Here is a 27,715-nt window from a genome sequence, read left to right as displayed (position 1 = left end):
ACAAAACAGATCAAACTATCCCTGTGCATAGCTACAACTTAAGAAAAGAGCCTTTTCATGACACTATAGACTTAGAGTTAAGAATTCAGTTTTGTTACACTCTCAGCAGTGTCTCTTTCCTCTCTTTAAAGTGATGCACTGAAATAGATTCTACGTTTCGGGAGCTAATAAATGCTCTGTAATATAGTGACCCACACTAAAATACTTCAGAGCTCTTATGATCCGCACTTTTATTTGTTGATTTTTACGTGACGGATACACTTTTCCGCCATAGCTCCCGTTCCTTTTGCACTTCAGCCACACACACACATAGAGTAGGATGTATGTTGCTCGCTCGCCTAGTGAGAGATGCGCTCTTCTGCATTGTCTGCCCACGGCTCCCTGTCCACAGGTACTAAGTGAGAAAGGCGAGAGCCAGAATCCCAGAGCTCCTCTGCTGCTCCGCTGCTTCTTACACAAAGAAGTAGGTCACAGCTGTCTCCTTCATTTCCCTCCTCGACTTCACCGTCCCGTCTTTCCCGCGTTTCCTCGTGCGATCTGCGGCACGGCATCCCCGCTTTCCCTCCTCTTTCTTACCCCTTGGGCCGCTTGCTTTTCGCCGTCGCTCCGCTCAAGGTCTCCTTTGCGGTCAGTTCCCGTACCGCGCTGCTTCCGCCGTGGCCAGGCCGCACCTGTGCGGCGTGAATTGCTGCCGCTCTGCTCCGGAGATCTCTTTCTAATCGTTGCACCGCTCTAATCGCTCAAGTGTGAATGATAATCCAACTCATCAAATGTACTTTTCGTGGATGGTTCGAATTCATGTATAGACCGCCTATGACACACTGCAGCCATTCTCATCTAACGTATTAAAAAACAAGGACATTTATATTCCATTTTTTATGTTACAGTCCACATAACGTTACTATATAGCTTTTCGTCTTATTCATCTTATTCATCTGTGTTGTTTATTTACGGGGGGCGCGGTGGCGCAGTGGGTTGGACCGGGTCCTGCTCTCCGGTGGGTCTGGGGTTCAAGTCCCGCTTGGGGTGCCTTGCGATGGACTGGCGTCCTGTCCTGGGTGTGTCCCCTCCCCCTCCGGTCTCACGCCCTGAGTTGCTGGGTTGGGCTCCGGTTCCCCACGACCCTATGTGGGACAAGTGGTTCAGAAAGTGTGTGTGTTGTAAATTGTATGATGCTGCAGCCTGGTGGAATTTCCCTCTGAGATTAATAAAGTTTCATTCATTCATTAAATGATTCATTTGCAGTTCAATTACAGCAGCATGCATACAATTACAAAAGGACGAAAAAATAAAATCCTAACATCTTTATTGTATGTTGCATGAAGAGTTTAAAGAGAATACACATCGGCCTCTACTTTGCGTATGATCTAATATGGGCCTAGAATTGGAAGAGAATGTTATAGCAGGAGGGGTGCAGTGGCGCAGTGGGTTGGACCACAGTCCTGTTTTCCGGTGGGTCTGGGGTTCGAGTCCCGCTTGGGGTGCCTTGCGACAGACTGGTGTCCTGTCCTGGGTGTGTCCCCTCCCCCTCTGGCCTTATGTCCTGTGTTGCCGGGTAGGCTCCCGTGACCCTGTATGGGACAAGCGGTTCTGAAAATGTGTGTGTGTGTTACAGCAGGAGTTACAAAATTCATCTTTTTTACAAATTCAAATATAGGGACACAAATGTAAAATCTTTGGACTTCTCGGAACACAGTGAGGTATAAACGTTGAAAAATCTCCCCGTGTCTTTTGAAACGCTGCTCTCGGTCAGGTGGCAGCGAGGTACGGCCTGCCCCCTGGTCCACCCCCTGGCCGTTCGCCATGGAGATGAACGGGAATGCGGGGGCGAACCGGTCAGACACCCTCAACTCTTCCAGCTCCACATCCACGCAAAGGAAGAAACGAGAACACGCCAAGAAGCCGGTGCAGTCCACGACAACGGTGATCCGCGCCCCGCGCGCTCTCTTCTGCCTCCGCCTCGGCAACCCCATCCGCATGGCCGCCATCGCCATCGTGGAGTGGAAGTATCCTGCCCTCTTCCCTGGCTTCACCCCCACATGCCGTCCCAACTGTCCGATGACCGATTCGCTTATGTTTTCTCATCTCCAAATTACAAATACCTTTAAATCCTTATTACAAGATTTTATACATAGGGCAAATGTGTAAATGTCTTAGGTGACTACAATTTCTGTGAGTAGCACGGTTAAAACTATTTTTAGAGATGCGTTCCGCGTAATTTATTTTGCCACCAAATGCTGATTCATGTCATTTAGCTAAATTTGCATGCTTTATGAAAGAGTAAAATTCATTCGTTCGGGGATCAAACGGGAACCGAGGGGTTGCTGTCACAAATGCGGTTACGCCGACGTCAGGCGGGTAACTCGGACGTGGTTTGTAGGATTGTGCGAAACTCGAAGACGTACTATTTTCGAGTTGTGTTGTATGCATTGTTTTAAAGGTGTGTTTCCTGTGGTGTGCATCCTTTTTGAGTGGGGCTTTTACCCTGAACCTCATTTCTCAGGCCGTTTGACATTTTCATCCTGCTGGCCATTTTCGCCAACTGTGTGGCTCTTGGTGTGGCCAAACCTTTCCCAGAGGATGACTCTAATGCCTCAAACCATGCCCTGGTGAGTAACGTGTGGGATGGCAAAAAAGTGTGTAAGTTGTCTTTTCAGCCTTGAGTACACACACACACACACACACACACACATTGGCTGAAACCGCTTGTCCAGAGCAAGGTTTCGGCAAGCCAGAGCCTAACCAGGGAGCACAGGGCGTAAAGCTGATGGGGGAGGGGACGCACCCAGGACGGGACGCCAGTCCATCGCAAGGCACCCCAAGCGGGACTCGAACCCCAGACCTGCCAGGGAGCAGGACCCGGCCAAGCAGCCTTGAGTAGCTGCATTTAAAACTTCGTAACATTTCAATTTCCAAAATTCATAACTATTCAGAGTAATGTCATCTGCATGAAACTATAATGAATTAAAATGTACGTTTAACCAAGTAGTAATAGTATTACACAGGGCTAGCGTGCGAAAGTTCTTGTGAGATAAGAACTAAAACTCGGAGCCATCGGTCCGTGTTTCACCTGCTTAAATGTATTTTTTCTCAGTTAGCACTGGTTTCCCAGGCAAAAACAAAACTTTTCAGTAACTTGCAGATTGTGTTCAATACAACAGCAAATATATATTTGTCTAAACATGCTTAGATTAGTATTGCTGTCCTGGTCCGTAGGTTATTTTTATTTCTAGTCGGTGAAATGTAATACGAATTGCGATGTGTTTTTTAATGAATTCAAACAAAATAAAATAAAAATAGCGTTTCCATTAATACAAAAAACACAAGATTTAAGACGTCCTCAATTCCAAACCAGCATACAACAAACTATAATTGCTATACAAACTAACTGCTCAAAAAGGATCGAGAGAGAGAGTTGGGATAGGAGCTCCTGACTGGTAATGGATGAGAGAAAGTGAAATAAGAAAGTTGGAGAATGATGTTGTTCGAGCCCCCGCCCTCCCCATGCTGCCCGTTTGAGCAGTACAGCTGGTAAGAGGGTGTCCTCGGTGCTCCTGGGCCGGAAGGCACTCATGGGAGCCCTTTATTGGATTGTACTGGAGAAAACTGTGGTCTGTGTGGTCTGATGATGTGCTGTAAATCCCATGTGGCTCCCGACCTGGAGATTATTACGTCAACATCACAGGTTGGAGGAAGCTAAATACTTGTTAAATAGTATTTTACAAACAGCTCAACAGAGGGGGGGTTTTGAAGCACTACAAATTTTTAGAGTAAATACGTTACAAAAAGTGCCTTGTTGGGCAGTTTTTCTTATATAGTGCATTTGAAAGAGTACAGACAGGCCTGTATGGTTCGCCACTGTAAAGCAATCGAATTTGCTATAAATGTCCCCGTTTAACAATTAGAACAATTAAAGGAAACATACTAAGAGTAAATAAACAGATAAAACAACGGTGAAGTAAATCATGAAAAGGAAAATAGAGAAAGAGTCTAGAATAAGGGAGCACACAAATGTGTTTGACTATGTGGGTTTTAAGTGCGAATTTAAAGGTTTCCAGAGCTGTTCCAGTATTCCGGACTTGGCCTGCAATTATTTCTTTACCAGTGCTTAAAAGACTAAATTTTTGAATGTTTGGTGAAGAAAAAAATGTTTGACCCTTTCTCTGATTTACATTTAATTACGTTTGCATTTATTAATTTAGCAGACGCGTTTCTCCAAAACGACGTACGTCTCGGCCAAAATTTTCAGGGCTGAATTACACTTATTAGCTGCGGGAATCCTGTACGTGCCGTTTCCCGCTGCCGGATCTCACATTATTTAGAAAACTGCACGTACGAGTTTTGAAATCATTTGGCAACACCGGTAGTAAGTCTACAGAATTGTGTTGTCTAAGCACACGGTGTCTAAGCTACTTTACGCTGAGCTGCTTTAATTCCCGTGTTATTAAAATTGCTGTGAAACAAGGCTGCCTAATCCCGCCGTTTTCTTCTTTCCTCATTCACAGGAACGAGTGGAATATGTGTTTATGATCATATTCACCATTGAAACGTTCATGAAAATCTTGGCCTATGGGCTGGTGATGCATCCCAGTGCCTACATACGCAGTGGCTGGAACTTGCTGGACTTCGTCATTGTCGTTGTTGGGTAAACACCCCTGCTGTGTGTCGTCCCCCCCCTCGTACCTCTTTGTTCTCCTCAGCGGAAGCGTGCTGCCTCCTAATTCCTGGTGTTGTGTTCTGGCATTGCAGCTTTTTCTTTTACACGTCACCCCATCTCCCTTATTCTTGTCCTGCGCTACCTTCGCAAATCAATAACCCTCCAGAAGCTCAACTGCACACGCAATCTTGTAAAATAACCTCATCGTAGAAAGTCTTTCACTTTACTGTGGTCTGTTCAAAAACTACCGCTTTCTAGTCACTTTAGTAATTTCTTTCTGCCCGCCGAAATTTTACAACACTGAATACGGTGCGGCGGTGTAAAACTGCTTTTTCTGCTCTTGTTTCAAAAGCATTGGCAACGTCACCACTAAGTGGATGGTAAAATTTTAAAAGTGTCTATTAAGAATACGGATCGGTTTCTGCACTCTTAACTTTGATGGTTTTCCAGCAGTTTCCTGATTATAAAAATTAATTTTAAACGTGCATGTGGCGCTGACTAGCCCCCTGAATCTCTACTGCCCACATTACACGTAAAAGATGTACTGTACGGAACCCACGTGACCCCGCTGACCCTTGACTGCGATGTGTCCTGGTGCAGGCTGTTCAGTGTGGTGCTGGAGGGCACATCCCACAAGCCTGGTGAAGCCCACCACATGGCAGGGAAGCCCGGAGGACTGGATGTGAAGGCGCTGCGGGCTTTCAGGGTGCTGAGACCCCTGAGGCTGGTGTCAGGTGTCCCCAGTGAGTGCATCTGAGTCTATGCCTGATGTGCACTGTGGTTTACCGTATCTATGTGCACTCTGCTGGAAATAGGTGGTCTTCATTATATGTGTCGTACTTGTGTCTTGCCGGAAGCCTTCTCTTGGTCATTATGTTAATTTGCTGCCGTTGCCTCATTTCTTGCATAAGGTTTCAAATCAAGAAAATTACAGGTAATCCTTCCATAGCCAGACTAAAGGTGTGACCAGTCATTGACTGGTTATTCAAATATATGATATCTATGACTTTTTTTAACATGGTTTTCTGATACATGCAAGGAGATGCATAACAGACAGCGGCATCGTGCCACACTATCATTTTTGACAGATTGTGTTTCATTTTGCCCGGTATCCCTCCACTAGAGAGAAAAATTACATATGATCATATAGAAAGAGACGACAATGGTTCAAAGAATTTCCAGTTCATTCCATTCTGCAGTCCAAATAATATATATTATGTATTGAGGGTTGGGTGATTTTTGAAAAAAAAATCAGTTCATCATATGGTTTGTTACATGATTTTGAATCTCCGTTCCACTAAACACATTTTTTCCATTTGTTATTCTGGAAAATATAAGGTGAGGAGCCTACTTTGCCATCTGCTTAGTTCTGCTATGAAGTTGTTTGACTTTTATTACTTTTTCTGTTTAATGAGTTTAAATGCAATCTGAACATGCAAGAATGCACCATTAACTGCGATGTATTTTTGCAGGTCTTCAGATTGTGTTGAACTCCATCATGAAAGCCATGGTTCCACTGCTCCACATTTCCCTGCTGGTTTTATTTGTCATTATCATTTATGCCATCATTGGTCTGGAGCTCTTCATTGGCAGAATGCACAAGACCTGTTTTTACCCTAGTACCGGTCAGTACATCCCTATACAACTCCTAATCTTAATTTTAATCTGAAGTCTGTGAAACCCTTAGAGGTCCATTGATTACCTTAAGGTGGTCTGTGAAGCACAAGCTTTTCTTTAAAATAACGCTGTCTGACTAAATAAAAGCTAAAAAAGAAATAAAAACACAGGTTTCCCTCACATTCCAAAGGGTTCCTTTTGGGAGAATTATAACTTACAACAAATGTAATATGTACCCTAAAATTTGCACAAGCTATAAACATTCACACTTCACAAGCAATTTAAGACAATTCAAATTTCGAAGTTTAATTTAAAATTCTTTTAACGCAGGTAATACTTCACCAGTAGCTCAGCAGAAAGGAGCTTTGAGCATCTGCCCATCACTAATTGTAAATTAGATTAATTAAATGAATTAAATAATTACTTAGGTTAACATCGAATTACCTAGATGACTACCTATTAGGTAATCTAATAATAATAGTATTTATTTTATATACTTTAGTACATTTAAAATCAGCCTCTCAAAGCCTGTTACAGCCCTTTACAGTAAAGAAAAATATATGGGTTACAACAGTAAAGGGATACAATACATAACAATATACTGTATGTCAGCATTAGAAAAATTATAGCAACTATAGAATAATAAGGCATCCATTATTAGTAACAATGACATAATGACATAATTGTATGAAAATAATCACGTTCAGTGACCTAAATCAAATGCAATATTTTCTCCAAATTAGTTTTCATCAGATTCCTGATACCATCTGCAGCCCAGAACCATAAGAATAAGAACCAGTCCTTTAGGTAGACTGACCACTGCATTTTAAGAGTTTTTACTTGGTCTCAGACTGCTGAAAATATACATTATATTTTTCTTTGCTTTTTTTAACCAGAAAAAAATTCCACAATTTTAATGTTCTTCACAGATTTAGGTGTTATCCTACAAAATGTCATTTCAAAGAGCAGTCAAGTGCTTGTACAGTATTTAAGATGATAATGGAACACACAGAGGTACGGAGAAAGTGTCTCAGGGGCTCCTTTCTTCTTTCTTTTTATTGTTCAGAGCTGGTAGTGGACGACGATCCAGTACCTTGTGCATTTGCGGGAAATGGGCGTCAGTGTGCAAATGGGACGGAGTGCAGGGGTGGATGGGAAGGCCCCAATGGTGGCATCACCAACTTTGATAATTTCTTCTTCGCCATGCTGACTGTATTCCAGTGTATCACTATGGAGGGCTGGACTGACGTGCTCTACTGGGTAACTCAATGGACCTATTCTTCCTGCCAAGCGTCCTGGATTTCTCACCTTTCTGTATCTATATACGAGCTTCTCATTTATGTTCAGAAGTGCTTAAATGCATCCCATTTCCTTCTTTCTGACTGAGCATTTAAACACAGTATTTAACCGTTTTCATCACAAATAAAGTCAGTCTTATATCTATAGAAAACCAGTACACAATGCAGCCCTCCAGGGCCAGAGAGGAAGACCTAGAAGAATGATATGATGGAACCTCAGCTCTCTGTCTGTCCTTCTGCAGATGAACGATGCCATTGGTTTTGAGCTACCCTGGGTTTACTTCGTCAGCCTGGTTATCTTTGGCTCCTTCTTTGTCCTAAACCTTGTGCTGGGTGTACTGAGCGGGTGAGTTTTGCAAAGCAAGCCTTCTTCAGCCGTGTGTGCGAGAGCGGTTGGGTAACAGCTCTCTGTGCTGCGTCTCTACACACAGAGAGTTCTCTAAGGAGAGGGAGAAGGCGGTGGCACGTGGAGACCTACAGAGGGCCAATGAAAAGCAGCAGATGGAAGAAGACATGATAGGATACATGGACTGGCTGGAACAGGCAGAAGACATAGATGAGGATGACGAAGAAGCCAAAAAAAGTGAGCAAACACTTTGGGTTGCTGATAGATGATTTGAAAACACATATTAATTTGAATGCAGTGTAACCTTAACACTGTAAGTCGCTTTGGAGAAAAGCGTCAGCTAAACTGAATAAACGTAAAATGAATAAATGAAATACAATCAGGTCATTCATCCTGCAAATAAAACAACCATGTCTTGTGTTCTCAAGAGCGAAGAAGAAGGAGACGAGTCTTTCTGCGACAGATCGGCGCCATGGAGCAAGGTATCGATGCTCACATGTACATATCTGTTCAAAACAGGGCAGCAGGGAAGGTCCTTAGGGACCAAAATCTGCAACTCAAAGTCTGGCAATGCAGGTCGTTGAAGGAGCACCTCTGATCATCAGTTTCTCTGAGAGAATATCCTGCCGTCTAAGCAGACAATCTATAAATACATGTCACTTCGAAAAAAAAGTGTTGACCAAGCAATAAAATAATGATGCTATACTGAAAAGACTACTTTTACCGATGTTCTTCACCTCATGGTAGGCGATAGCTGTAAATAGGGGTAAATCCCCCCAGTAATAACACTGCATATCTTCTGTCGAAATCTGTGTTTGGAACCCTACGTTCTGTCTTCATCAGACAGTGACTCCGACTCAGAGGACTTCGAGAACCTCGACCTTGATGATGATGGCTGCTGTGCTTCATGCTGGTAACAAACAGCCCAAAGTAAACCGCTACACTGAGACGTAACATTACGCGTTCATTTCCGAACTGTACAGTGCATCTTACACTTATTTTGCAGAAAAATGTGTTTGTGCAGTCTGGTAAAACTTTCTGTTGTGTTTGAATGATCATTAACAATATATCTTTTTGTGTTTATGAATGTTCTTTTCTCAGCGCCCGCCTCATGGCCAATAGTCTCTGGTAAGTATGTCAGCGACTACATGCCAATATACTGTAAGGTACTGTATTATAGTCAAACTTAAAAAAGTAGACATGGAAGCTGGTTAGAAGTGAAGTATGAGTATAATGGTAAGAGCTGCTGCCTGTGGACCCAGAACTCAGGTTCGAATCCCACTATAATACCCTTGAGGAAGGTACTTAAATTGCTGAACGGTATAAATGCTTAAATAATTGTTAATATTGTAAGTTGTTTTGGAGAAAAGTGTCAACTAAATGAATAAATGTTGTATGATAATATACAAAATAACAATGACACTCATATGATAATTGCATTTATATTTAAATTTGGTACTTGTTTTAAAATGAGATTTCACAGTTTTTATCCGGAAGGTTGCTATGACAGGAAGGCGCAGATGTATTCTAACACTTTTTTTCTCGCTGCGATCCTGGGCCGTTCATTTAAAAGTGATGAACTCTGCAAATGGAACCACTCGTTTCGCAAGAAGTGTCGATCTGCTGTCAAGTCGGTTGCTTTCTACTGGTTGGTGCTGCTACTCGTCTTTCTCAACACTGCTGCCAGTGCATCTGAGCACTATAATCAGCCTGAGTGGCTCACAAGGGTTCAGCGTGAGTGGCCATATAATACACCTTCTGATCAGTCCTGTTCTACCTGTTTCCTGGGATTTCCACCTTCCTTTCCGCTTGATTCCTTCTTCACTCCATCTCGTCTCTTGACTCCTACTCGTTGTCCCCTCCACCCTTTGCCCGTGCTCTTCAACAGCATGTTGAGTAACTTCTCATTCACTTCCAGTTGTGTGCTGATGTTTTGGTGTTTCTTCTTTACCCATCTCCGCTGTCTCCCTCGCGCTCCAGAAATTGCTAACAGGGTTCTACTGACACTGTTCACAATGGAGATGCTCCTGAAGATGTACAGCCTGGGACTACAGGTGTATTTCATGGCCTTCTTCAACCGCTTCGACTGCTTTGTGGTGTGCGGGGGCATCGTGGAGACAATCCTGGTAGAAATGGATATCATGCCTCCGCTGGGCATTGCCGTTCTGCGCTGTGTCCGGCTGCTCAGGATCTTCAAGGTCACACGGTAGTGCAAGATATTTACAGCATATTATATTATATTATATTGTAGCTACTGACGAGATGAGCATGAACAGATATATGTTTCATTAAAAACAACTTACTGCTGAACTTCATTTCTGATTGATATGAGCTACAAACAAGATTTATGTGATATTTTTCTCCGGGAACGTGCTACTGATTTCCTTGCAAATTATGGCTGCTCTGTTACTTATAGATGTTCGGTGACCTCCCTGCACACAGTGATGTTAGTGCTTCTCTGACTTTCTGTCTTAAGCCACTGGAATGCCTTGTCTAACCTGGTGGCTTCCTTGATCAACTCCATGAAGGCCATCGCATCCCTGCTGTTGCTGCTTTTCCTATATCTCATCATCTTCGCCCTGTTGGGCATGCAGCTCTTTGGTGGCAAGTTCAACTTTGATGAGACGCAGACCAAGCGGAGCACCTTTGACTCCTTCCCAGCAGCCTTGCTTACCTGTTTCCAGGTGACAACGTCGATCCATTCTTGTACATTCTAACCTGCATGCTTTCATTGAATTAAATCAGCTGACACCTAACTGTGTAACATTAACTCGATTGTTTAAAAGATGCGGTTTGTCTGGAATTCTTTTGAACTGAATCTATATCTATAAATAAGATAGAGCAGGCAGATTGCATTCTGTAGATTATGTAAATACAAAGCACTGTTTCCTAGTACACCTTCTCTCTGATTTCCTGCCTTCCTTCTCCTCAAGTTGAATTGTTTTATCCGTTTTGTTCTCCCCGCCTGTGTATAGATCCTGACAGGTGAGGACTGGAATTCTGTGATGTATGATGGAATCATGGCATACGGAGGTCCGAACTTCCCCGGCATGATTGTCTGCATATACTTTGTGATCCTCTTTGTCTGCGGAAACTGTATCCTCTCAGTCATTGTGAAGTCATCATCATTCTCTATGCCAATGAAATGTAGAACTTGAGCTCTGATTCCAAGGGTGCAGGTCCATGGAGAAGACTGTCTGCTATATTACTACTCAGTGCTATACAATCAACGACTTGATTAAGCTACTGTGCAATTGTCTGAATTTTTGTTTGCGAAAAAGGCAACCTGGGTTTGTTAATGAAAATATCATGTTTCATGCACTGATGCTTTCAACCATCTTTTTCTGTCCCGGTCTCCCTAGTTCTTTCTTGCTTTCTCTGTGTGTTCCTTAATTTTCGCAGATATCCTACTAAACGTCTTCTTGGCTATTGCTGTGGACAACTTGGCCACTGGTGAAGCTGAGAGCAAAAAGAAAGAGTAAGACAAAGAAACAAGGGTGTGATTGACATGACAATGTATTTGAGTGAAGGTACGGCTGGTTGTGTAGTGGTTACATTTGTTGCCTTTGGACCCACATGTTGCAGTTTCAAATCCCACCTCCAGCTGTAGTACCCTTGAGCAAGGTACTTACCCTGAATTGCTCCAGTAAATAATTGCTCAGTTTTATAAATGGGTAAATAATTATAGGTAGTTTAATGTAAATTCCTCTGGAGTAAAGTGTTAGATAAATGAATAAATGTCAATGTAATGAGTGAGAAAGACCAAAAAAGACCGAAAGTTGCCTTTGTTGAAGAAGCGAAAGGGAAAACGTGATTAAGGGAAGACAGTTTGCTGTAGACACCCAGATCATTGCATGTTTTTGCAGAGAGAAGAAAGAGGAGGAGGAAGAAGAAGAAGAAGATGAGACAGAAAAAGTAAGTCCAGAACTGTTTTTAGAATTATTAATTACGAGCTTGATACATTACATGTATCCTACAGCTTGTGGCACCAGGTAGCAGCTATTGTACTATCAACGTTCTGCTGAGCAGAAGAGATTTGCTAGATAGACACTCTATTAGAGAGATATTAATTGTTTGTTGGGTACACTCGTTTTTACCTCAATCTGAGCAGATCGAGAACGAGGAAGATGAGGAGCAACAGGAGGGTGAGGAACAAGGTGAGGTGACAGTGTAGACTTCGGCAGTCATTCTAAAGGCGGTGGAGGGAAAGACTCCTGTTGACTCTTTTCCTCTCCATCCACCCAAGAAGAAACAGGGAAGCAGTCAAACATAGCTACCTTTGCACCTCCCATTGAAAAAATAGTCCCTATCCCTGAGGGGTCCTCGTTCTTCTGCCTCAGCAAGCACAATGGGTGAGCCAAAATGGTGTCGATCCATTCCTGATCACCTGCTGCTTAGCAACACGCCCGAGTCACTGTCCCACTCTGGAAACATCTTCAGGTCAGTCTGATTGTCTCCCACACTGAGACGTATCTTTGTTCTGTGCCCTTCCCGCACCCCAGGTTCCGGAAAGGTTGCCACAAGCTGATCCACCATCCCCTCTACACCAACCTCATCTTGGTCTTCATCATTCTCAGCAGCATTTCTCTGGCTGCTGAGGATCCGATCAGAGCGCACTCCTTCAGGAACACTGTGAGACCCAAACAGCCACAAGGCTCCGACCTTCGCTTGTGTTTATACACTCTGAGTCCAGCGCTATGCTGTGTCATCATGTGTTCACCTGTCGCGCTGCGTAATCAGTCCGAAACACTCCGAGCCTTTACCAATTTGATGGAACACTCAACTCTGACAAAGTGACTGTAGCCATGCCAGTTGTGAGGAATACACAGTACTGCTCACTTGTTGTGTGCTGTGATGGGCTGTCAGTTCTGTTCATCTCCACTTTCCTCTAAAGGTCCTGGGTTATGCTGACTATGCTTTCACTTCAATCTTCACCGTGGAAATTATACTTAAGGTAAAAACGACACATTCATTCTAAATTGTTGACAGGTCCTGCAGTCTGGTGCTGCGTTGCGGAACCACTTGTTCTCCTCAAGTTCTCTTGTAGCTCTTCTTGTGTCTACATGTCATGGTGTCTAATTGCCATTCCATGGACTGACTCTGTGATCATGTTTTGTGGTTTTGTCTTGGCTAGATGACTGTGTATGGCGCATTTCTGCATGAAGGCTCCTTCTGCAGGAATTGGTTCAACCTCCTTGACTTGCTGGTTGTGAGCGTCTCTCTGATCTCCTTCTTCCTGCAGTGAGTGTACCATCCAACACTGCACTGTGAAAAAGATGCACAAACCTCACCATGTGAAACTACAGGGACTTGAAAGTTCTGATGTGTAATGTGTCAGTGGAAGAGTGAAAATTACATGTATTTCATGTACCACGTCATATAAAAGAATTTTATTGTACTGCAGGAAAGTGAGGTATAACCTAACAGTAGCAGAATAAAAATGACATTAGATAATGACATCAGAATGTTCAGTAGACATTATTGTGTACTCAATAACTCCAGCTGCTTAAAAAATAAAAATTTAAATAAGTTTAATAACCATAACCTGGTTTTCTTATAAGTTTGCTCTGGGTTTCATCATTCGCTCAAAACGTTATCAATGGGATGAACATTTTAAATATACAAATGAATGCAAGTGAATAGTATGATATTAATATAATACCAATAATAAATAATACGTTATAATATAAATATTATATGTATTGTGTATTATGCAAAATTATAATTGAAATATTAAATGTATCTCAAAAACAAAACTACTAGGAAGGTGATCAGGAATCGTTGATATTCTGGTAAAGTTTTACGCAGCTACTTGTGTGATGAACATCAGTGTATATGGTGAAGGAAATAAACTAACACACGTCTGCAACTATGTCTCTTTCTCCTAATGTAATGAACACATTGTGTTTTCTATGAGATGTACGTCGCTTCGGAGAAACGCGTCTGCTAAATTAATGAACGTAAAATGTAATATAAGATGAATATAAATACGTATTAAATATTGTGACCTCTTATGGGAAAAAACTGAGATGTATAATGTCTGTGTTGCTTATCGTGGAATAAGATTTGTGTGGAATTTTGAGTTTTGTTTTTTTTTTGTATTTTATTAATTCATTATTTTAATTTTTATACACGGTTTTGTAGCAGAAATTAATTTCCACAATAATGTTCACTGTAAATTTGAACAGAAGGAAAGACAATGGATTAGTGTAAGTACTGCATGAAATGAAAACAACAGTCTTACCCTGAAGAGGCTCCTCTCTCTAAAATTGGCTTTCCATCCTTTCTCTTGAAGCTCAAGTGCCATCTCCGTTGTGAAGATCCTCCGAGTGCTCCGAGTGCTCAGGCCTCTTCGAGCCATTAACAGAGCCAAGGGACTTAAGGCAAGGATAATAATGTGTGTGTGTTTAGATTTTGATTGATCTACATTGACTTTTATTAACAGCAGAATTTCCAGGGTTTTCCTGACCACAGCCTGACCTACTGTGTGTCCCTCCATCCCTGTTTCCTGGCAGAATGTTGTCCAGTGTGTGTTTGTGGCCATCAGGACCATTGGGAACATCCTTATCGTCACCACACTGCTGCTCTTCATGTTCGCCTGTATTGGAGTGCAGCTCTTCAAGGTATCTCAGCCCTTCTCTTTTATGTTGGGACATCAGATAAGCATGTTTGTGCATTTTGTTCAGGGACTGAAAAGACTTTGATAATGATGGCTTGAATAAGCTGTCAATAAGCATTCCTGGGAGAATGTAGGACTGGATTCAAGTGTCTCACTCAATTTATTTTTCTGGCATATTCCCGCCCGTGCATTTGCTCCAGCTGAGTGGAGCGTGAATGATAAGGAGAATCAGCAGATGAGCTCAAATGTCCTTGCTTTCTAACTGAAAACATCTCGATTTTTGTGTTCTAGGGTAAATTCTACGCTTGCACTGATGAAGCAAAGCACACCCCGGAGGAGTGCAAGTAAGACATCCTGCACCCTTTCATTGTCTTCTACCCTTACCATCTTTACTCTATCTTTACTCTCTCATGAATGAGTTAAATTGTCTTTATTTTAAATTCTGTTGTATTGCGACATGCAATATCTGTCCAAAGATTAATACCCCTAGTTAGGTGCAATGCTTCTTTGATATTACGACAATTTTTCACCAACCATGTGACATTTTGGTGGCTCTGACCTTGTGACCGTGGTACGGGCCGACATGTCTCCTAGGGGTACTTTTGTCGTGTACAAGGACGGTGATGTGAACCATCCCATGATGAGAGAGAGAAACTGGTACAACAATGATTTCAACTTTGACAACGTGCCAATGGGCATGATGGCTCTCTTCACTGTGTCTACCTTTGAAGGCTGGCCTGCGTAAGTGTTTACCCTTTGCCAAAGTGTGTGTCACCCAGTTTGTGTCTGTTTGCCTCACGGTGTTGTAAAAATGTACCTGGTCCTACCTCTAGGAAGTCTTAATCATTTCCTGTATCTTCTCAAATACTCTCTTCAGTCTTCTATACAAAGCTATCGATGCTAATGGTGAGAATAAAGGCCCCATCTACAACTACCGTGTGGAGATATCCATCTTCTTCATCATCTACATCATCATCATTGCTTTTTTTATGATGAACATCTTTGTTGGTTTTGTCATCATCACCTTCCGTGAGCAGGGTGAGGCAGAGTATAAGAACTGTGAGCTGGACAAAAACCAGGTTAGTGCTGAAATATGCATATGCCAGGGGTACATATGCATATGCGTACACCCAGCATATAGCTACCTATAACCTCCCTTCACCACTAGCTCTAGCACAAAAAGTTGAGTATGCAAAACTTTACCTTTACTATCTGTACATGATGATTTGAATTTATACACTATAGTTTTTAAATTTCAATTAAAAGTATTTAATTTACCTGTTTATGGAAATATTATGCCAATAATGGCATGATAAGGATCTTAATAATTGGTCTAATTAGTTTTACTCAGACTTAGAGATTTTTTTTTTCCCCTTTTCTGGTTTCTCTTTGTATGTCACTGTATGCTGTATATATTTCCCGCAATACTAACTTCCCATAAAAATACAGTGATGTTTAAAACTTCAGGATAAGTTCAACTTCAGCACAGGGAGCACACCGATTCCATCCATTTTGGAAGTTCATTGATACCAGCTTCAGGGATACGGTAGATGTTCAGGTGATACACTAGTAGGTGAAGGGTTGGCTAGCAGCAGCGGACAGGTCAGGACATCCAGGTATGTTTAAAGCATGGTATATCACCATGGCCACATGCTATGAATTTTCTGGCTCCCTCTGGTTTATGAAGTCTTCATATCAACAGTCAAGCCTTGTGAGAAGAATAGGCTGTTACCCCTGTAATTGGACTGGTTTACTACGACACTTAAGCAGCATTGTCTTCAAACTTTCTTGACTTAAAAAACCCTTCTTTGGAAGTGCTGACACGTTGGTAATTGGTATTTAGTTAATCATACATGTAAATCTGTATATTAAAATAAATTTCATTTTGCGAGAATTTGTACACATTAGAACATATGTGTGGAAAAGTGAAAATGATTTCCTATTCTTCAATGACCCTGGTGAAAAATTAAAAATTGTGTAAAAAACTGTACTGAATAGACAAAATCTCATAATTTATAAAAACAAAAGATGCAAACCATTCTTCCGTTCTCCTTCCCTCTTACTCAGAGGCAGTGTGTATATTATGCGTTGAAGGCCACCCCACTGAAACTCTATATTCCCAAGAACCCAACGCAGCTGAAGTTCTGGAACATCATCAACTCCACGGCGTTTGAATATATCATGTTTGTCCTGATCCTGCTCAACACAGTCACTTTAGCTGTGCAGGTACCCAGCATCTTCAAGGCTGAACACACCCTTCAGAGTAAATACACATGGTTAAATTCGAAACTTGTGTGTTGAATCATCCTACATTTACATCTACATTTATTCATTTAGCAGAGGCTTTTCCCAAAAGTGATGTACATCTCAGAGAACAATACAAAGAGTGTAGTACATCAACAGAGAGAGAGATTTGGATGCAGACATATGATCTAGAGTACGTCAATTTGTCACATTTCACCATGTGAACCAGTGTACATCACACGAGTAGGTGCATAAAAGTTGACCCAATATTCAACAATTTCTTATCAAAAAATTAGTAAACACATACATATTTATCTTTCACTTATGAAATCAGGGGAGAAGGGAGATGGAAAGAGAAGAGCCTTGAGACCTTTCTTAAATGTAGAGAAGGATTCAGCAGTTCTGAGTGAGAGGGGGAAGTCATTCTACCACATTGGATCCAGAACCAAAACCCTTTGTGCTTTTGATTTTGGACCTTTCATGCATGGGACCACCAATCTGGCAGAGGTGGAGGAGCGTAGCAGTCTGGTTGGGAGTAGTGAGTGATCAGGTCCTGTAGATATCGGGGAGCAGATTTTTTGATGACTTAGACATGAAAAAGCGAAAGGAGCTTTCCAGCACAGGCAGTGCAGTGTTAATGTGTCTTTGTGTTGTCCTCAGCATTATGAACAGTCAAAGTTCTTCAGCTCTGTCATGGACATTCTCAACATGATCTTCACATGTCTGTTCACTGTGGAGATGATCCTCAAACTCCTGGCCCTGCGACTGAGGGTAAGGGCCCCCACTGCTCATCTGCCAATCCTGCATGTTCTCCCTCCGTTTCTCTGACATGACAAGATCTCCATCAGTAACTGTTGCACAGGTTGTTGTAACTATGAGGATGTTCTTTATACTGTGTTATGCAGTCTAAAATTTAGTTTGCGTCAAGATGAAAAAAGAAAACTCTTCCCGAAGCCTGCAATAGCCACACAAATGTTACATTTACATGTATTAATTTAGCAGATGCGTTTCTCCAAAGCAACATACATCTCATAGAAAATACGATGTGTTCATTACATTAGAAGAAAGAGACATAGTTGCAGACGTGTGACTCTTAAGTACAGTTAGTTTCTTTCATGCACCGACGTTCATCACACAAGTAGCTGCTTTAAACTCAGAATATCACCAATTCCTAATCACCTTCCTAGTATTTTTTTTGATTGTTGATGTTTTTTGTGTTGATGTCACTATTTGCATTTTTATACACAGTACAGTACCAAAATGATGTTTTATTATTCATAAAATGCCCTTTATTTTGGGGAAATGTATTAAGTAAAGCTTTAACCCTTCAAATTTGATGGTTAATTTTATTTAGCTGATGCTTTTCTCCAAAGCAACTTACAATGTTAAGATCACAGTTATTACATGCTTACAATTATTCACCCATTTATACAGCTGGGTAATTTTACTGGAGCAATTTAGGGTAAGTACCTTGCTCAAGGGTACTACAGCCAGAGGTGGGGATCAAACCTGCAACCTTTGGGTCCAAAGGCACTAGTGCTAACCACTAAGCTACCAGCTGTCCCAGTTTAATTAATTAATTAAATTTATTATTATTTAGTATTAATAAATTAATGTAGTTTAATTTGTTTCATCATTTAACGTATCCAGTATTATTTGAATTGCTGGCAGAAATAGTTGTACAGATTATTTAATGAAAATTAAAAAAAAAAACTGTTTTTAAGACATTGAATCCATAAACTGTCAATTATTTTTGCATGTTTTGTGTTCCTGCGTATCAGTAAAGCGGTATGTGGGTGTGTGTGTGTGTTTGCAGCACTACTTCATGGATGCCTGGAATTCCTTCGATGCTCTTATTGTGGTGGGCAGTGTTCTGGACATCGTGGTCACAGAACTTAGTGTGAGTGTCCAACTTCCTATACATGTGTCACACTGTCTTGAAGAGCATGTGATTGACAGTATTTGTTCCAAAGAGGAACATTATCGCCATACGGACAAATCTAAGCAAAAAGCGAAGCGTGGCCCGGTTTTATGCTGATAATTGAAAAATTCAGTATTGCTTTGACTGCTGTTCTGTTAATGCTAATTAATGTTATAACAGAAGTACAATATTATTTTAAAATAAGGATTACTTCAGAACTGAATTTCTCGACTATAACAGTTACATTATTTAGCTTAAAATTTTTTTTGATGCTGATTTAACATTTATGAATTCATTCATTTAGCATGTGTGGCTATTACAATGAAAAAAAAAAAGATTTTTAAAAAACCCATGTGGTTGTTTCCCATGACTGCTGTCTGCTATGTGTTGTCACCGCTGTCATGGCACCATTTTCACCGCTTGACTGGAGCTTCTGTGATTTGTTCTGTACATCATCCCTGTCTCATTGCTGGAATGTTCCTTGGACCCCTGTAGACTGGACACTCCACAGAGGTAACGGAACATACTTTTTCTCATTGTTTTACCCATCAGTCTTCGCTTAATCCCACACTAACCCTAACCCTGCAACTCTTGTTTGCTCTACTTGAAGGGTTCTGAGGAAAGCTCTAGAGTCTCCATCACTTTCTTTCGCCTCTTCCGAGTGATGCGACTAGTCAAGCTGCTCAACAAAGGGGAAGGCATTCGTACCCTCCTTTGGACCTTTGTCAAGTCACTCCAGGTTTGTGGTGACTTTACAGATTTTTTTTTTCCTAGTCATTTTCAACAGCGCAAAACATTTTTCATGATGTGGCTGAAGAAACACAGTTGAAGGGTACCTCAAACTTTACAGCAAAGAATACCACATACACGTCCCAGTACTGCAGTGTTTTTGACCACGTCTTCGCCCGACCTGACTGTCTCACTTTTGTGTCCCTCAAGGCTCTACCGTATGTAGGCCTCCTCATTGCCATGATCTTCTTCATCTACGCCGTAATCGGAATGCAGGTGGGTCTGTGCCTATGCTGCTTCCGATTTGAGTAACGGAGAGATTGGATGTGACTCATCCTCTGAGCCCCGATGTTTCGCTGCATGCAGACGTTTGGGAAGATCGCCATGCAGGACAACAGCAGCATCAACAGAAACAACAACTTCCAGACCTTCCCCCAGGCTGTCCTGCTGCTCTTCAGGTGGGGGGGACAGGGAGTGAAATTCACTTGTACGGCAGTACTTCTTCCCAAAACATTCCTTGATCTAAGTCACTTTCCATTCCGCACTCACCAGTTGCACACGTGTAGAGACATTTAAGGGCATTATCTCAACTGAGACATAAAACCAAAAGAAATTGCATGAGAAATCAAACTCCTTCACCGCTGTAACACGATTGCCACCTATGGCACCTCTTGTGGGCTCACTGAATCCTGGCCCAGTTCTGATGGGGATCTTGGCGAGTATGTCCTGATCACTTGGCACTTTGCAGGTGTGCCACAGGTGAGGCTTGGCAGGAGATCATGCTGGCCGCCATGCCGGGGAAACTGTGTGACCCAGAGTCCGACTACGAGCCCGAAGAGGAGTACACTTGTGGAAGCAACCTTGCAATAGTCTACTTCATCAGCTTCTTCATGCTCTGTGCTTTTCTGGTGAGAGAGCAGAACTATCACTGGAGCAGAGTGTGTGGTCAGAGAGAAATGAACCTTTACATACACATCTGAAATGTTTAAATATGACATGTTGCACAATAATATAAATTATAAGTAATATGTTTTTCTGCCACCCTCAGATCATCAACCTCTTTATTGCTGTCATCATGGACAACTTTGACTATCTCACTCGCGACTGGTCCATTCTCGGTCCCCATCATTTGGACGAGTTCAAAAGACTGTGGTCTGAGTATGATCCCGAGGCCAGGTCTGCTCTTCTTCTTCTCTTCTTCAGCGTGCTTTTCGATGTACATACGGCAATTACAGTTAACTGTTGTCTGTGTGAGGGGGCATGGTGGCGCAGTGGGTTGGACCGGGTCCTGCTGTCTGGTCGGTCTGGGGTTCGAGTCCCGCTTGGGGTGCCTTGCGATGGACTGGCGTCCCGTCCTGGGTGTGTCCCCTCCCCCTCCAGCCTTACGCCCTGAGTTGCTGGGCCAGGCTCTGGTTCCCCGTGACCCCGTATGGGACAAGCGGTTTGGAACGTGTGTGTGTTGTCTGTGTGATATATGCCCCGTGGTTAACTGTACATGTAACTTTAATTTGTACATCTCTTCATTAGCAGTATGAGGAAGGCTGTTTCGTCTCTGACATTAATGTCTAACCACATTTATCAGACACTTCCAATGAATTCTGTGTAGAATTATCAGCCCACACACCTTATTCACCAAGGTGAATTACGCTGCTGGATACACTACTTACAACAGGTCACTCATCCATACACCCGTAAAATACACTTTCAATCTACCTGAACAACATGTCTTTGGACTGTGGGATGAAATAAGAGCACTTGGCAGAACCCATACAGACATAGGGAGAACATGCAAACTCCATACAGACTGATCAGGGATCGAACTCACATCCTCTCACACCACCCATGTGCTGTGAGACAGAAATGTTACTCGCTGTGCCATCTGTTAGCATTACATCTCAGTCCATTCTGGAAGGATTCTCTGAGTATGTGTTGTACTTGTGCAGAACCCCGCTGTCCTGTTTTGTTGCAGTGGTCGGATAAAACACCTGGAATTGGTGACTTTGCTGCGTAGGATCCAGCCTCCTCTGGGCTTCGGCAAGCTGTGCCCTCATCGTGTAGCCTGCAAGGTATTGTGTGTATGAGTGGTCATGCACTTCTGTACCCCTTGCTGTGTATTTTCACACTCCCTCTGTCACACTTGTATGACAGTGTGCTTTAGAAGAACTTCATGATGAAGCAAACTGAAATGAACCTGATTCATATGTACTTTCACACTGATCTCAGCTTTGTAACCTTTGCACATAAAGGCGGAGAGCGAAAAACAATCAAGGTTCACAATCAGTTCTGAGATGAACAACTTTTAATTTTTTAAGACTCATGGAGTCATATTCATCTAAATATCTTATGGCAAAGCTCTAGCAATGTCGTCAGACTGTCAGAAAGTACCTCTTACAACTTCGCCCTCTTCATCTGTGGTGTTGACGTCTTTGGCTTTGTTTAAACTTGATAGCCCTTCAATACAATCCATTTACAATTCTTTACTAGAATTTTCAGATTTAAACTCTTTTTAAGCTGAAATTTATTTATTGATCTCAAGAAAACAACTTTACTCAAGACCATGGGCCATATTGAAAACACCAATCGATGACTTTGTTTTAACTCTACGGACTCTGATCGTTCTTTCATCTTCGGTTATATTTATACTGCCTGATAAATACGTGAACATTGATAGTTTTTTTTTCATTTTACTCCAACCTTAGTATGTGGTTTAGTGTCCTAAACTAGGTGACGCCAGTTTCTAAATTAGTCCTTCGATCTGCGTCTTCACTTGGCCTCATAGTCGCCCATGAGGCACACATTGTTTGCCGTTGCCAGCTTCTTTTCACATCCGCTGTGTCATGACTACTTACCTACATAGTTTCTTTGCTGTCTGAACCCTTCTATCCCTTATAATCCTATTATGAACCTCACCCTCGATCTCACTTTGAATCTTCTGTCCTCCTACATTCTCTGTGGCCATGGCAGAGACTGGTGGCCATGAACATGCCACTGAGCGGTGATGGCACAGTGAGCTTCAACGCCACTCTGTTCGCCCTGGTCAGGACAGCTTTGAAGATTCGCACAGATGGTCAGTCCTTCCGGGAAGATAAAACGTTGTTACATAGATCCTTGTTTTGAAGCCAAATTCAGGAAGTTATTGTTAGAAATATTTCTCACAAGAATAAATGGATGGCAAAATTTTCCGTTGTGTTTACTTCTTGCACTATTTCCATGTCACTGTTTCAACGTGGTTAATCTGTATGTTTTCATACTTGTGCATTTGCACTCGTACCACCTGTACTTCTGTCCCGCCAGGTGACCCAGAAGTAGATAATGAGGAGCTAAGGATCATCATTAAAAAGATATGGAAGCGCACGAAGGCCAAAATTCTAGATGACGTGCTTCCACCGAGAGAGGGGAGTGGTAAGTGACCCATCGCACTCTTTCTTAATAGAAGGTGGTGTCCGAAATAAGCCTGCTCAATACTGGTGTGTTTTCTTTCACAGAGAGTGAGATTACAGTAGGGAAATTCTACGCCAGTTTCCTGATTCAGGATTACTTCAGGAAGTACCGCAAAAGGAAGAAGAACCGGAAGAAGAAGAAGGATAAGTCCTCTGCTCTGCAGGTAAAGTGGGTTCATGATTGAAACACATAGAATCTGTGTTTTAGCCGCGTTTCGACAGATTCCTGAATGTTCCTGCAGGCTGGACTGCGAACCCTACAAGATCTGGGACCAGAGATGCGGTTGGCTATGTCATGCGACCTGGAGGGGGAAGAGGAGGAAATGGAGGGGTATGGAGAAGAGATGGGAGAAGATGAGGAATTCTACAGGGTCAGTGTTGGAACTATGCAGACGTGTTTCCAAATACTCTCCTCAGTACTCCACTGTGGTACCTCCCTGACACCTACACCTTGAATTCTGCACTCAGGTCCAGCAAGTGCTCTCTTGCCAGTTGAACTTGCTGCTACCTTGCCAATGGAACTGTTTTCGATAACTATATCTGTGGCTTTTCCCAACTGCTGATTCCCACAGAGTGACAGTGTATATGAGCAGAACGATGAACCTCCTCCAGATGAGCTTTACCCCGAGTCTCCTGCCATGGCCAGCACCCCTTTGCCACCCATGGAAGAAGAACTAGAAGAGGTCATAGTCAATGAGGAAATGGTGGACATACCTGTGGAAGAGCCAGAGGAGCAAGAGCTTGTGGAGGATCCTGTGCCACCTTCTCCACCAGTTTGCCATGAACCCCTGGTCCAGAACAAGGTTGTGGAGGAGCAGCCCAAGCCCACGATCACCAGGTGCGCTTGGGCTACTCCTCCATGAGAGTTAGAAGAAATGCAGGAGTGTTTCACCATGCTCAACTGAGGAGAAATAGTCTGCCTTGGAGACCCTCATAGTGGCGGCCCCGTTCCAAGCTAACTCAGAAAGCAGTTCAGATGTAAAACGTATCATGATGGCTCAGTCTCTGTGGAGTTTGTATGTTCTCCCCATGTTTGCATGAAATTGTGCGCTCCTCTTTCCTCCCACACTCCGAAGAAGTGTTTGAGGGTGACTGGGGAATCTAAGTGTATGTGTGTCTGAGTGAGTGATTGTGTGTTACATTGCTCTGCTGTATAGATCCTAGGGAGTTTAGTGTAATGTATCTAGCATCACCTTCGACAAAGGCACCTGCTGTATACTACTTAGCAGTCATTGTATGTTGAGTTGGACAAAGCCATCTGCTAAATGAATAATGAAAACTATGTGGTACAGGAGGGGGGGCACAGTGGCGCAGTGGGTTGGACTGGGGCGGACCAGGTCCTGCTCTCCGGTGGGTCTGGGGTTCGAGTCCCGCTTAGGGTGCCTTGCGATGGACTGATGTCCCGTCCTGGGTGTGTCCCCTCCCCCTCCAGCCTTACGCACTGTGTTGCCGGGTTTGGCTCCGGCTCCCCACTACCCCGTATGGGACAAGCGGTTCAGACAGCGTGTGTGTGTGTGTGTGTGTGTGTGTGTGTGTGTGTGTGTGTGTGTGTGTGTTACAGTCATTAAATTCTAAGACTGGCCAATAGGCAACTCCACCACATCCCTTTCACTTATGGCTTGCAGCCACAGCAGCGCCACACAGCTGCCAGTGTCAACTTAGTGACTGTCCCACATATGTAAAAAATACACAGATTAATTATGAAACTATAACTACGCAGGTGAAATGTGCACGTATGTGACTATGTTCCAGGAGAACAACTCAAGCATGTGCGACAGCAGAAACTGTGTTCATCCAAGTCATACACTGTGTTCCTGTTTTTTGCTTTTCCCTCTCAGCCTTGTTTCCTTCTTCTTCTTGCTCTTGTCCTCCCCCCCCTTCCTTCACATTGTGTATTGGTGCTCATCTCTGTTCCTCCCTCTACCTGAAATCTGTGTGTGACAGGAGAGAAGCCACCAATGGGTACGTCCCTGTGACCCGGTGGGAAGGCGCCACGGAACCCGCAGAGGAGAACTGCTCAGGGGAGCAGGGATACTACAGCAGGGAGGAGGACACGGAGAGCACTGCCTCGCGAGACAGGTGTGCACACGCACGTCCATGTGCACCCCACACCCGCACACACACACACACACACACACACACACACACACAAAACCTGTGCACAAAACAGCTATTAACACATAATTTTTTTTTTTTTTTACAGTTTTACTCTTTTAAAAAGCTAAGTAAAATCAGACACATCCCCACAAGAGCTGCTCTTGTCGGCTTCCTGCATTAAAGGAAACATGGACAGACACACACTTTCGGAAAGCTAGAGTGAGAAAGACATATTAAAGCAGTGTGATGTAATCATTTTATTATGTCACTCAGATTTCATTTTTGTTGTTTATACCTTTTTTTAACTCTGAATGCAGCATATCTGGGGGTGCGGTGGCGCAGTGGGTTGGACCACAGTCCTGCTCTCCGGTGGGTCTGGGGTTCGAGTCCCGCTTGGGGTGCCTTGCGGCGGACTGGCGTCCCGTCCTGGGTGTGTCCCCTCCCCCTCCGGCCTTACGCCCTGAGTTGCCGGGTTAGGCTCCGGTTCCCCGTGACCCCGTATGGGACAAGCGGTTCTGAAAATGTGTGTGTGTGTGTGTGTGTGCAGCATATCTGCTTGTCCCCTAATTTTCTGTGTGTGTAAACCTCTGGTTTTTTTTATTGTCTCCCACAGGGCTTGGTACCCTGAAGCCCCCCCGGTTTATCCTGGACATCGAGAACACATCTATGACACCCAACCCCCAAGCCACAGATCTTATAGTCCCCAGTACAGCAGCGGTCATGTCGAGGCTCCACGGACCGGTCGGCGACGTCTGCTCCCTCCAACGCCGACCGGTGCGCATTCGCCGCCTTCCTCCCAGCATCCGTGCTCTTCTGTTCTGGCGCTCATCTTCTCGCCATCCTCCTGTCGCCGTTGGCTCTAGAGGCTCATTTTCCTGCTTCTCCCCATTGCCTCGCTCTCACTCTTTTTCAGCTATTGAGACTTTTCTTTTCCAGGGCGCCGGCCTACATTTAACATTCAGCCTCTGAGGAGAAAGAACAACAACGAGGACGTCACCATTCCTGGCACCTACCGCCAAAACTCTCCGCCCTGCCGAAAACGCACACAGGTACCAGACATAGGAAACAGATTTACAATACTATACGGTGATGCTTCAAAGTATGTGAACCATAAGGGTGTGCTCAGTATTCTTGTGTAAAACATTACAATTAACTTATAAAATCTAAACTGTAAATATTAAAATAAACTTAGAAAATGAATAAATGACTATGATTTACACCCCTGATTCTACTTACCTACTTGATGTAACCAATGTAACTTGGGATTCATGTGTTTTTACACCTGCACTACTTGTGTGTTTCTACCACACACATGATTTCCTCTAATGCAACATATGGAATCGGTCATTACACACCTATTATTTCGCATGAGAAACACTGATTCTCATTAAATATCCATTTTGTGGTAAAACTAAGGGATGCAAGGGGTTCACATACTTTAAAGCAGTGCTGTATGCACTGGTAATACTGATAAATGGAAAGCAAATTTCTAAATAGCACATACGCAAGTAGCAGAAAACCAGGCGATACAAGGAAGCAATGCAGCTTATTCCTGCAAATGAATGACATTTATTCATTTACCTGACACTTTTCTCCAAAGCAACTTACGATGACAAGTTATCTACAATAATTTATCCATTTATACAGTTGGGTAAATTTATTAGAGCAATTTATGGTAAGTACCTTACTCAAGGGTACCACAGCCAGAGATGGGATTGAAACCTGCAACCTTTGGGTGCCAAGGCACCAGCTCAAACTACTACGCTACCAGCTGTCTTTGACAGTGACAACATGTGCTCTCAATTACAGACCAGCTGAGAAATGACCAAATATCCATCGCTCTCTCAATTAGATGTACAGCGGCCAAGATCCATACGGAAGCAGCGTTTCCTCCATGGGTTCTTCCTCATCATGGGCCAACGCGGCACCTCGGCGTGGCCGCCTGCTCTACGCCCCTCTCATCCTCGTGCAGGATGAAGGGCAGAAGACCACCAGCGTGAGCATGTGGGGGGACGAAGGCACAGGTAGTGCCAGCCTTCCCGCCTCCGCCCGGCCTGGTTGGTACACGGACACTCCGGAAAACCAGCCCAACAGCAGGGCTTATGCTAGCCTCAGGGTTCCCTCCCAGATCAACTCCCAGTACCTGGACAAGAAGGGCAGTGCGGACAGCCTTGTGGAGTCGGTAAGAGACTCTTCTGCTCTAACTCTTGTAGACTCAACGTAGCTGCACATACAAGCAGTATGTGTCTGTATGCAGGGTCTGCAGGAAGGGATGCTGGTCTGTTTTCTCATCTGCCGGTATGCTCTGATGTGCCACCACCACAGGTCCTGATCTCAGAAGGGCTGGGACTCTATGCGAAGGATCCCAAGTTTGTAGACTTTGCGAAGCGCGAGATCGCCAGTGCTTGCAACATGACAATCGATGAGATGGAGAGAGCAGCCAATGAACTGTTGAGCCGAGGGAGCGGTGGTCGGATGCTGAGCCCTGCCGACATGGCCTTCCTGTACAGCGACGAGGAGCCCATGAGGAGCCGAATGGAGGAGGACCTCGCTGATGAGATGAACTGTGTCTGAGCCCCTTTCTCTCTGTTTCTTATATGTACCTCTGTATATTTAACCATTTTTTACTGAAATGCATATGCAGAGCATATTTACTCTGCAGCATTCCACATTGCACCTATCCTTGTATTTCTCTGTCTTCGAGTGTATTGTTTCCTGTGTGCTGATTGGTGTTTGCAGTCTGGCAC

At 43.4% G+C, this 27,715-nt stretch overlaps 1 protein-coding gene across 1 annotated transcript; it reads left to right on the top strand.

Moving 5' to 3' along the window:
* Positions 1-1,803: 1,803 nt before the first annotated feature.
* On the top strand, positions 1,804-27,558 carry LOC108918279 (voltage-dependent L-type calcium channel subunit alpha-1D-like). The gene is made up of 47 exons (XM_029247958.1): positions 1,804-2,006; positions 2,504-2,609; positions 4,506-4,645; positions 5,258-5,400; positions 6,130-6,282; positions 7,341-7,534; positions 7,815-7,918; positions 8,004-8,155; positions 8,347-8,400; positions 8,762-8,831; positions 9,020-9,046; positions 9,492-9,652; positions 9,899-10,124; positions 10,395-10,602; positions 10,894-11,014; positions 11,321-11,396; positions 11,785-11,833; positions 12,030-12,075; positions 12,165-12,270; positions 12,421-12,550; positions 12,813-12,872; positions 13,053-13,159; positions 14,214-14,301; positions 14,434-14,541; positions 14,829-14,881; positions 15,132-15,278; positions 15,415-15,616; positions 16,605-16,763; positions 17,442-17,552; positions 18,598-18,681; positions 19,198-19,215; positions 19,313-19,441; positions 19,642-19,707; positions 19,798-19,889; positions 20,180-20,339; positions 20,480-20,607; positions 21,401-21,497; positions 22,396-22,498; positions 22,726-22,833; positions 22,917-23,035; positions 23,114-23,242; positions 23,444-23,709; positions 24,816-24,950; positions 25,582-25,742; positions 25,905-26,017; positions 26,821-27,150; positions 27,294-27,558. Exons 1-47 carry the CDS (start codon positions 1,804-1,806, stop codon positions 27,540-27,542), a joined length of 5,991 nt encoding a protein of 1,996 aa, XP_029103791.1. The 3' UTR covers positions 27,543-27,558.
* Positions 27,559-27,715: the final 157 nt, after the last annotated feature.

Source organism: Scleropages formosus, chromosome 22 (assembly GCF_900964775.1).
Source record: "Scleropages formosus chromosome 22, fSclFor1.1, whole genome shotgun sequence".
NCBI classification, from domain to species: domain Eukaryota; kingdom Metazoa; phylum Chordata; class Actinopteri; order Osteoglossiformes; family Osteoglossidae; genus Scleropages; species Scleropages formosus.
This window is presented reverse-complemented; position numbering and strand designations above follow the sequence as displayed.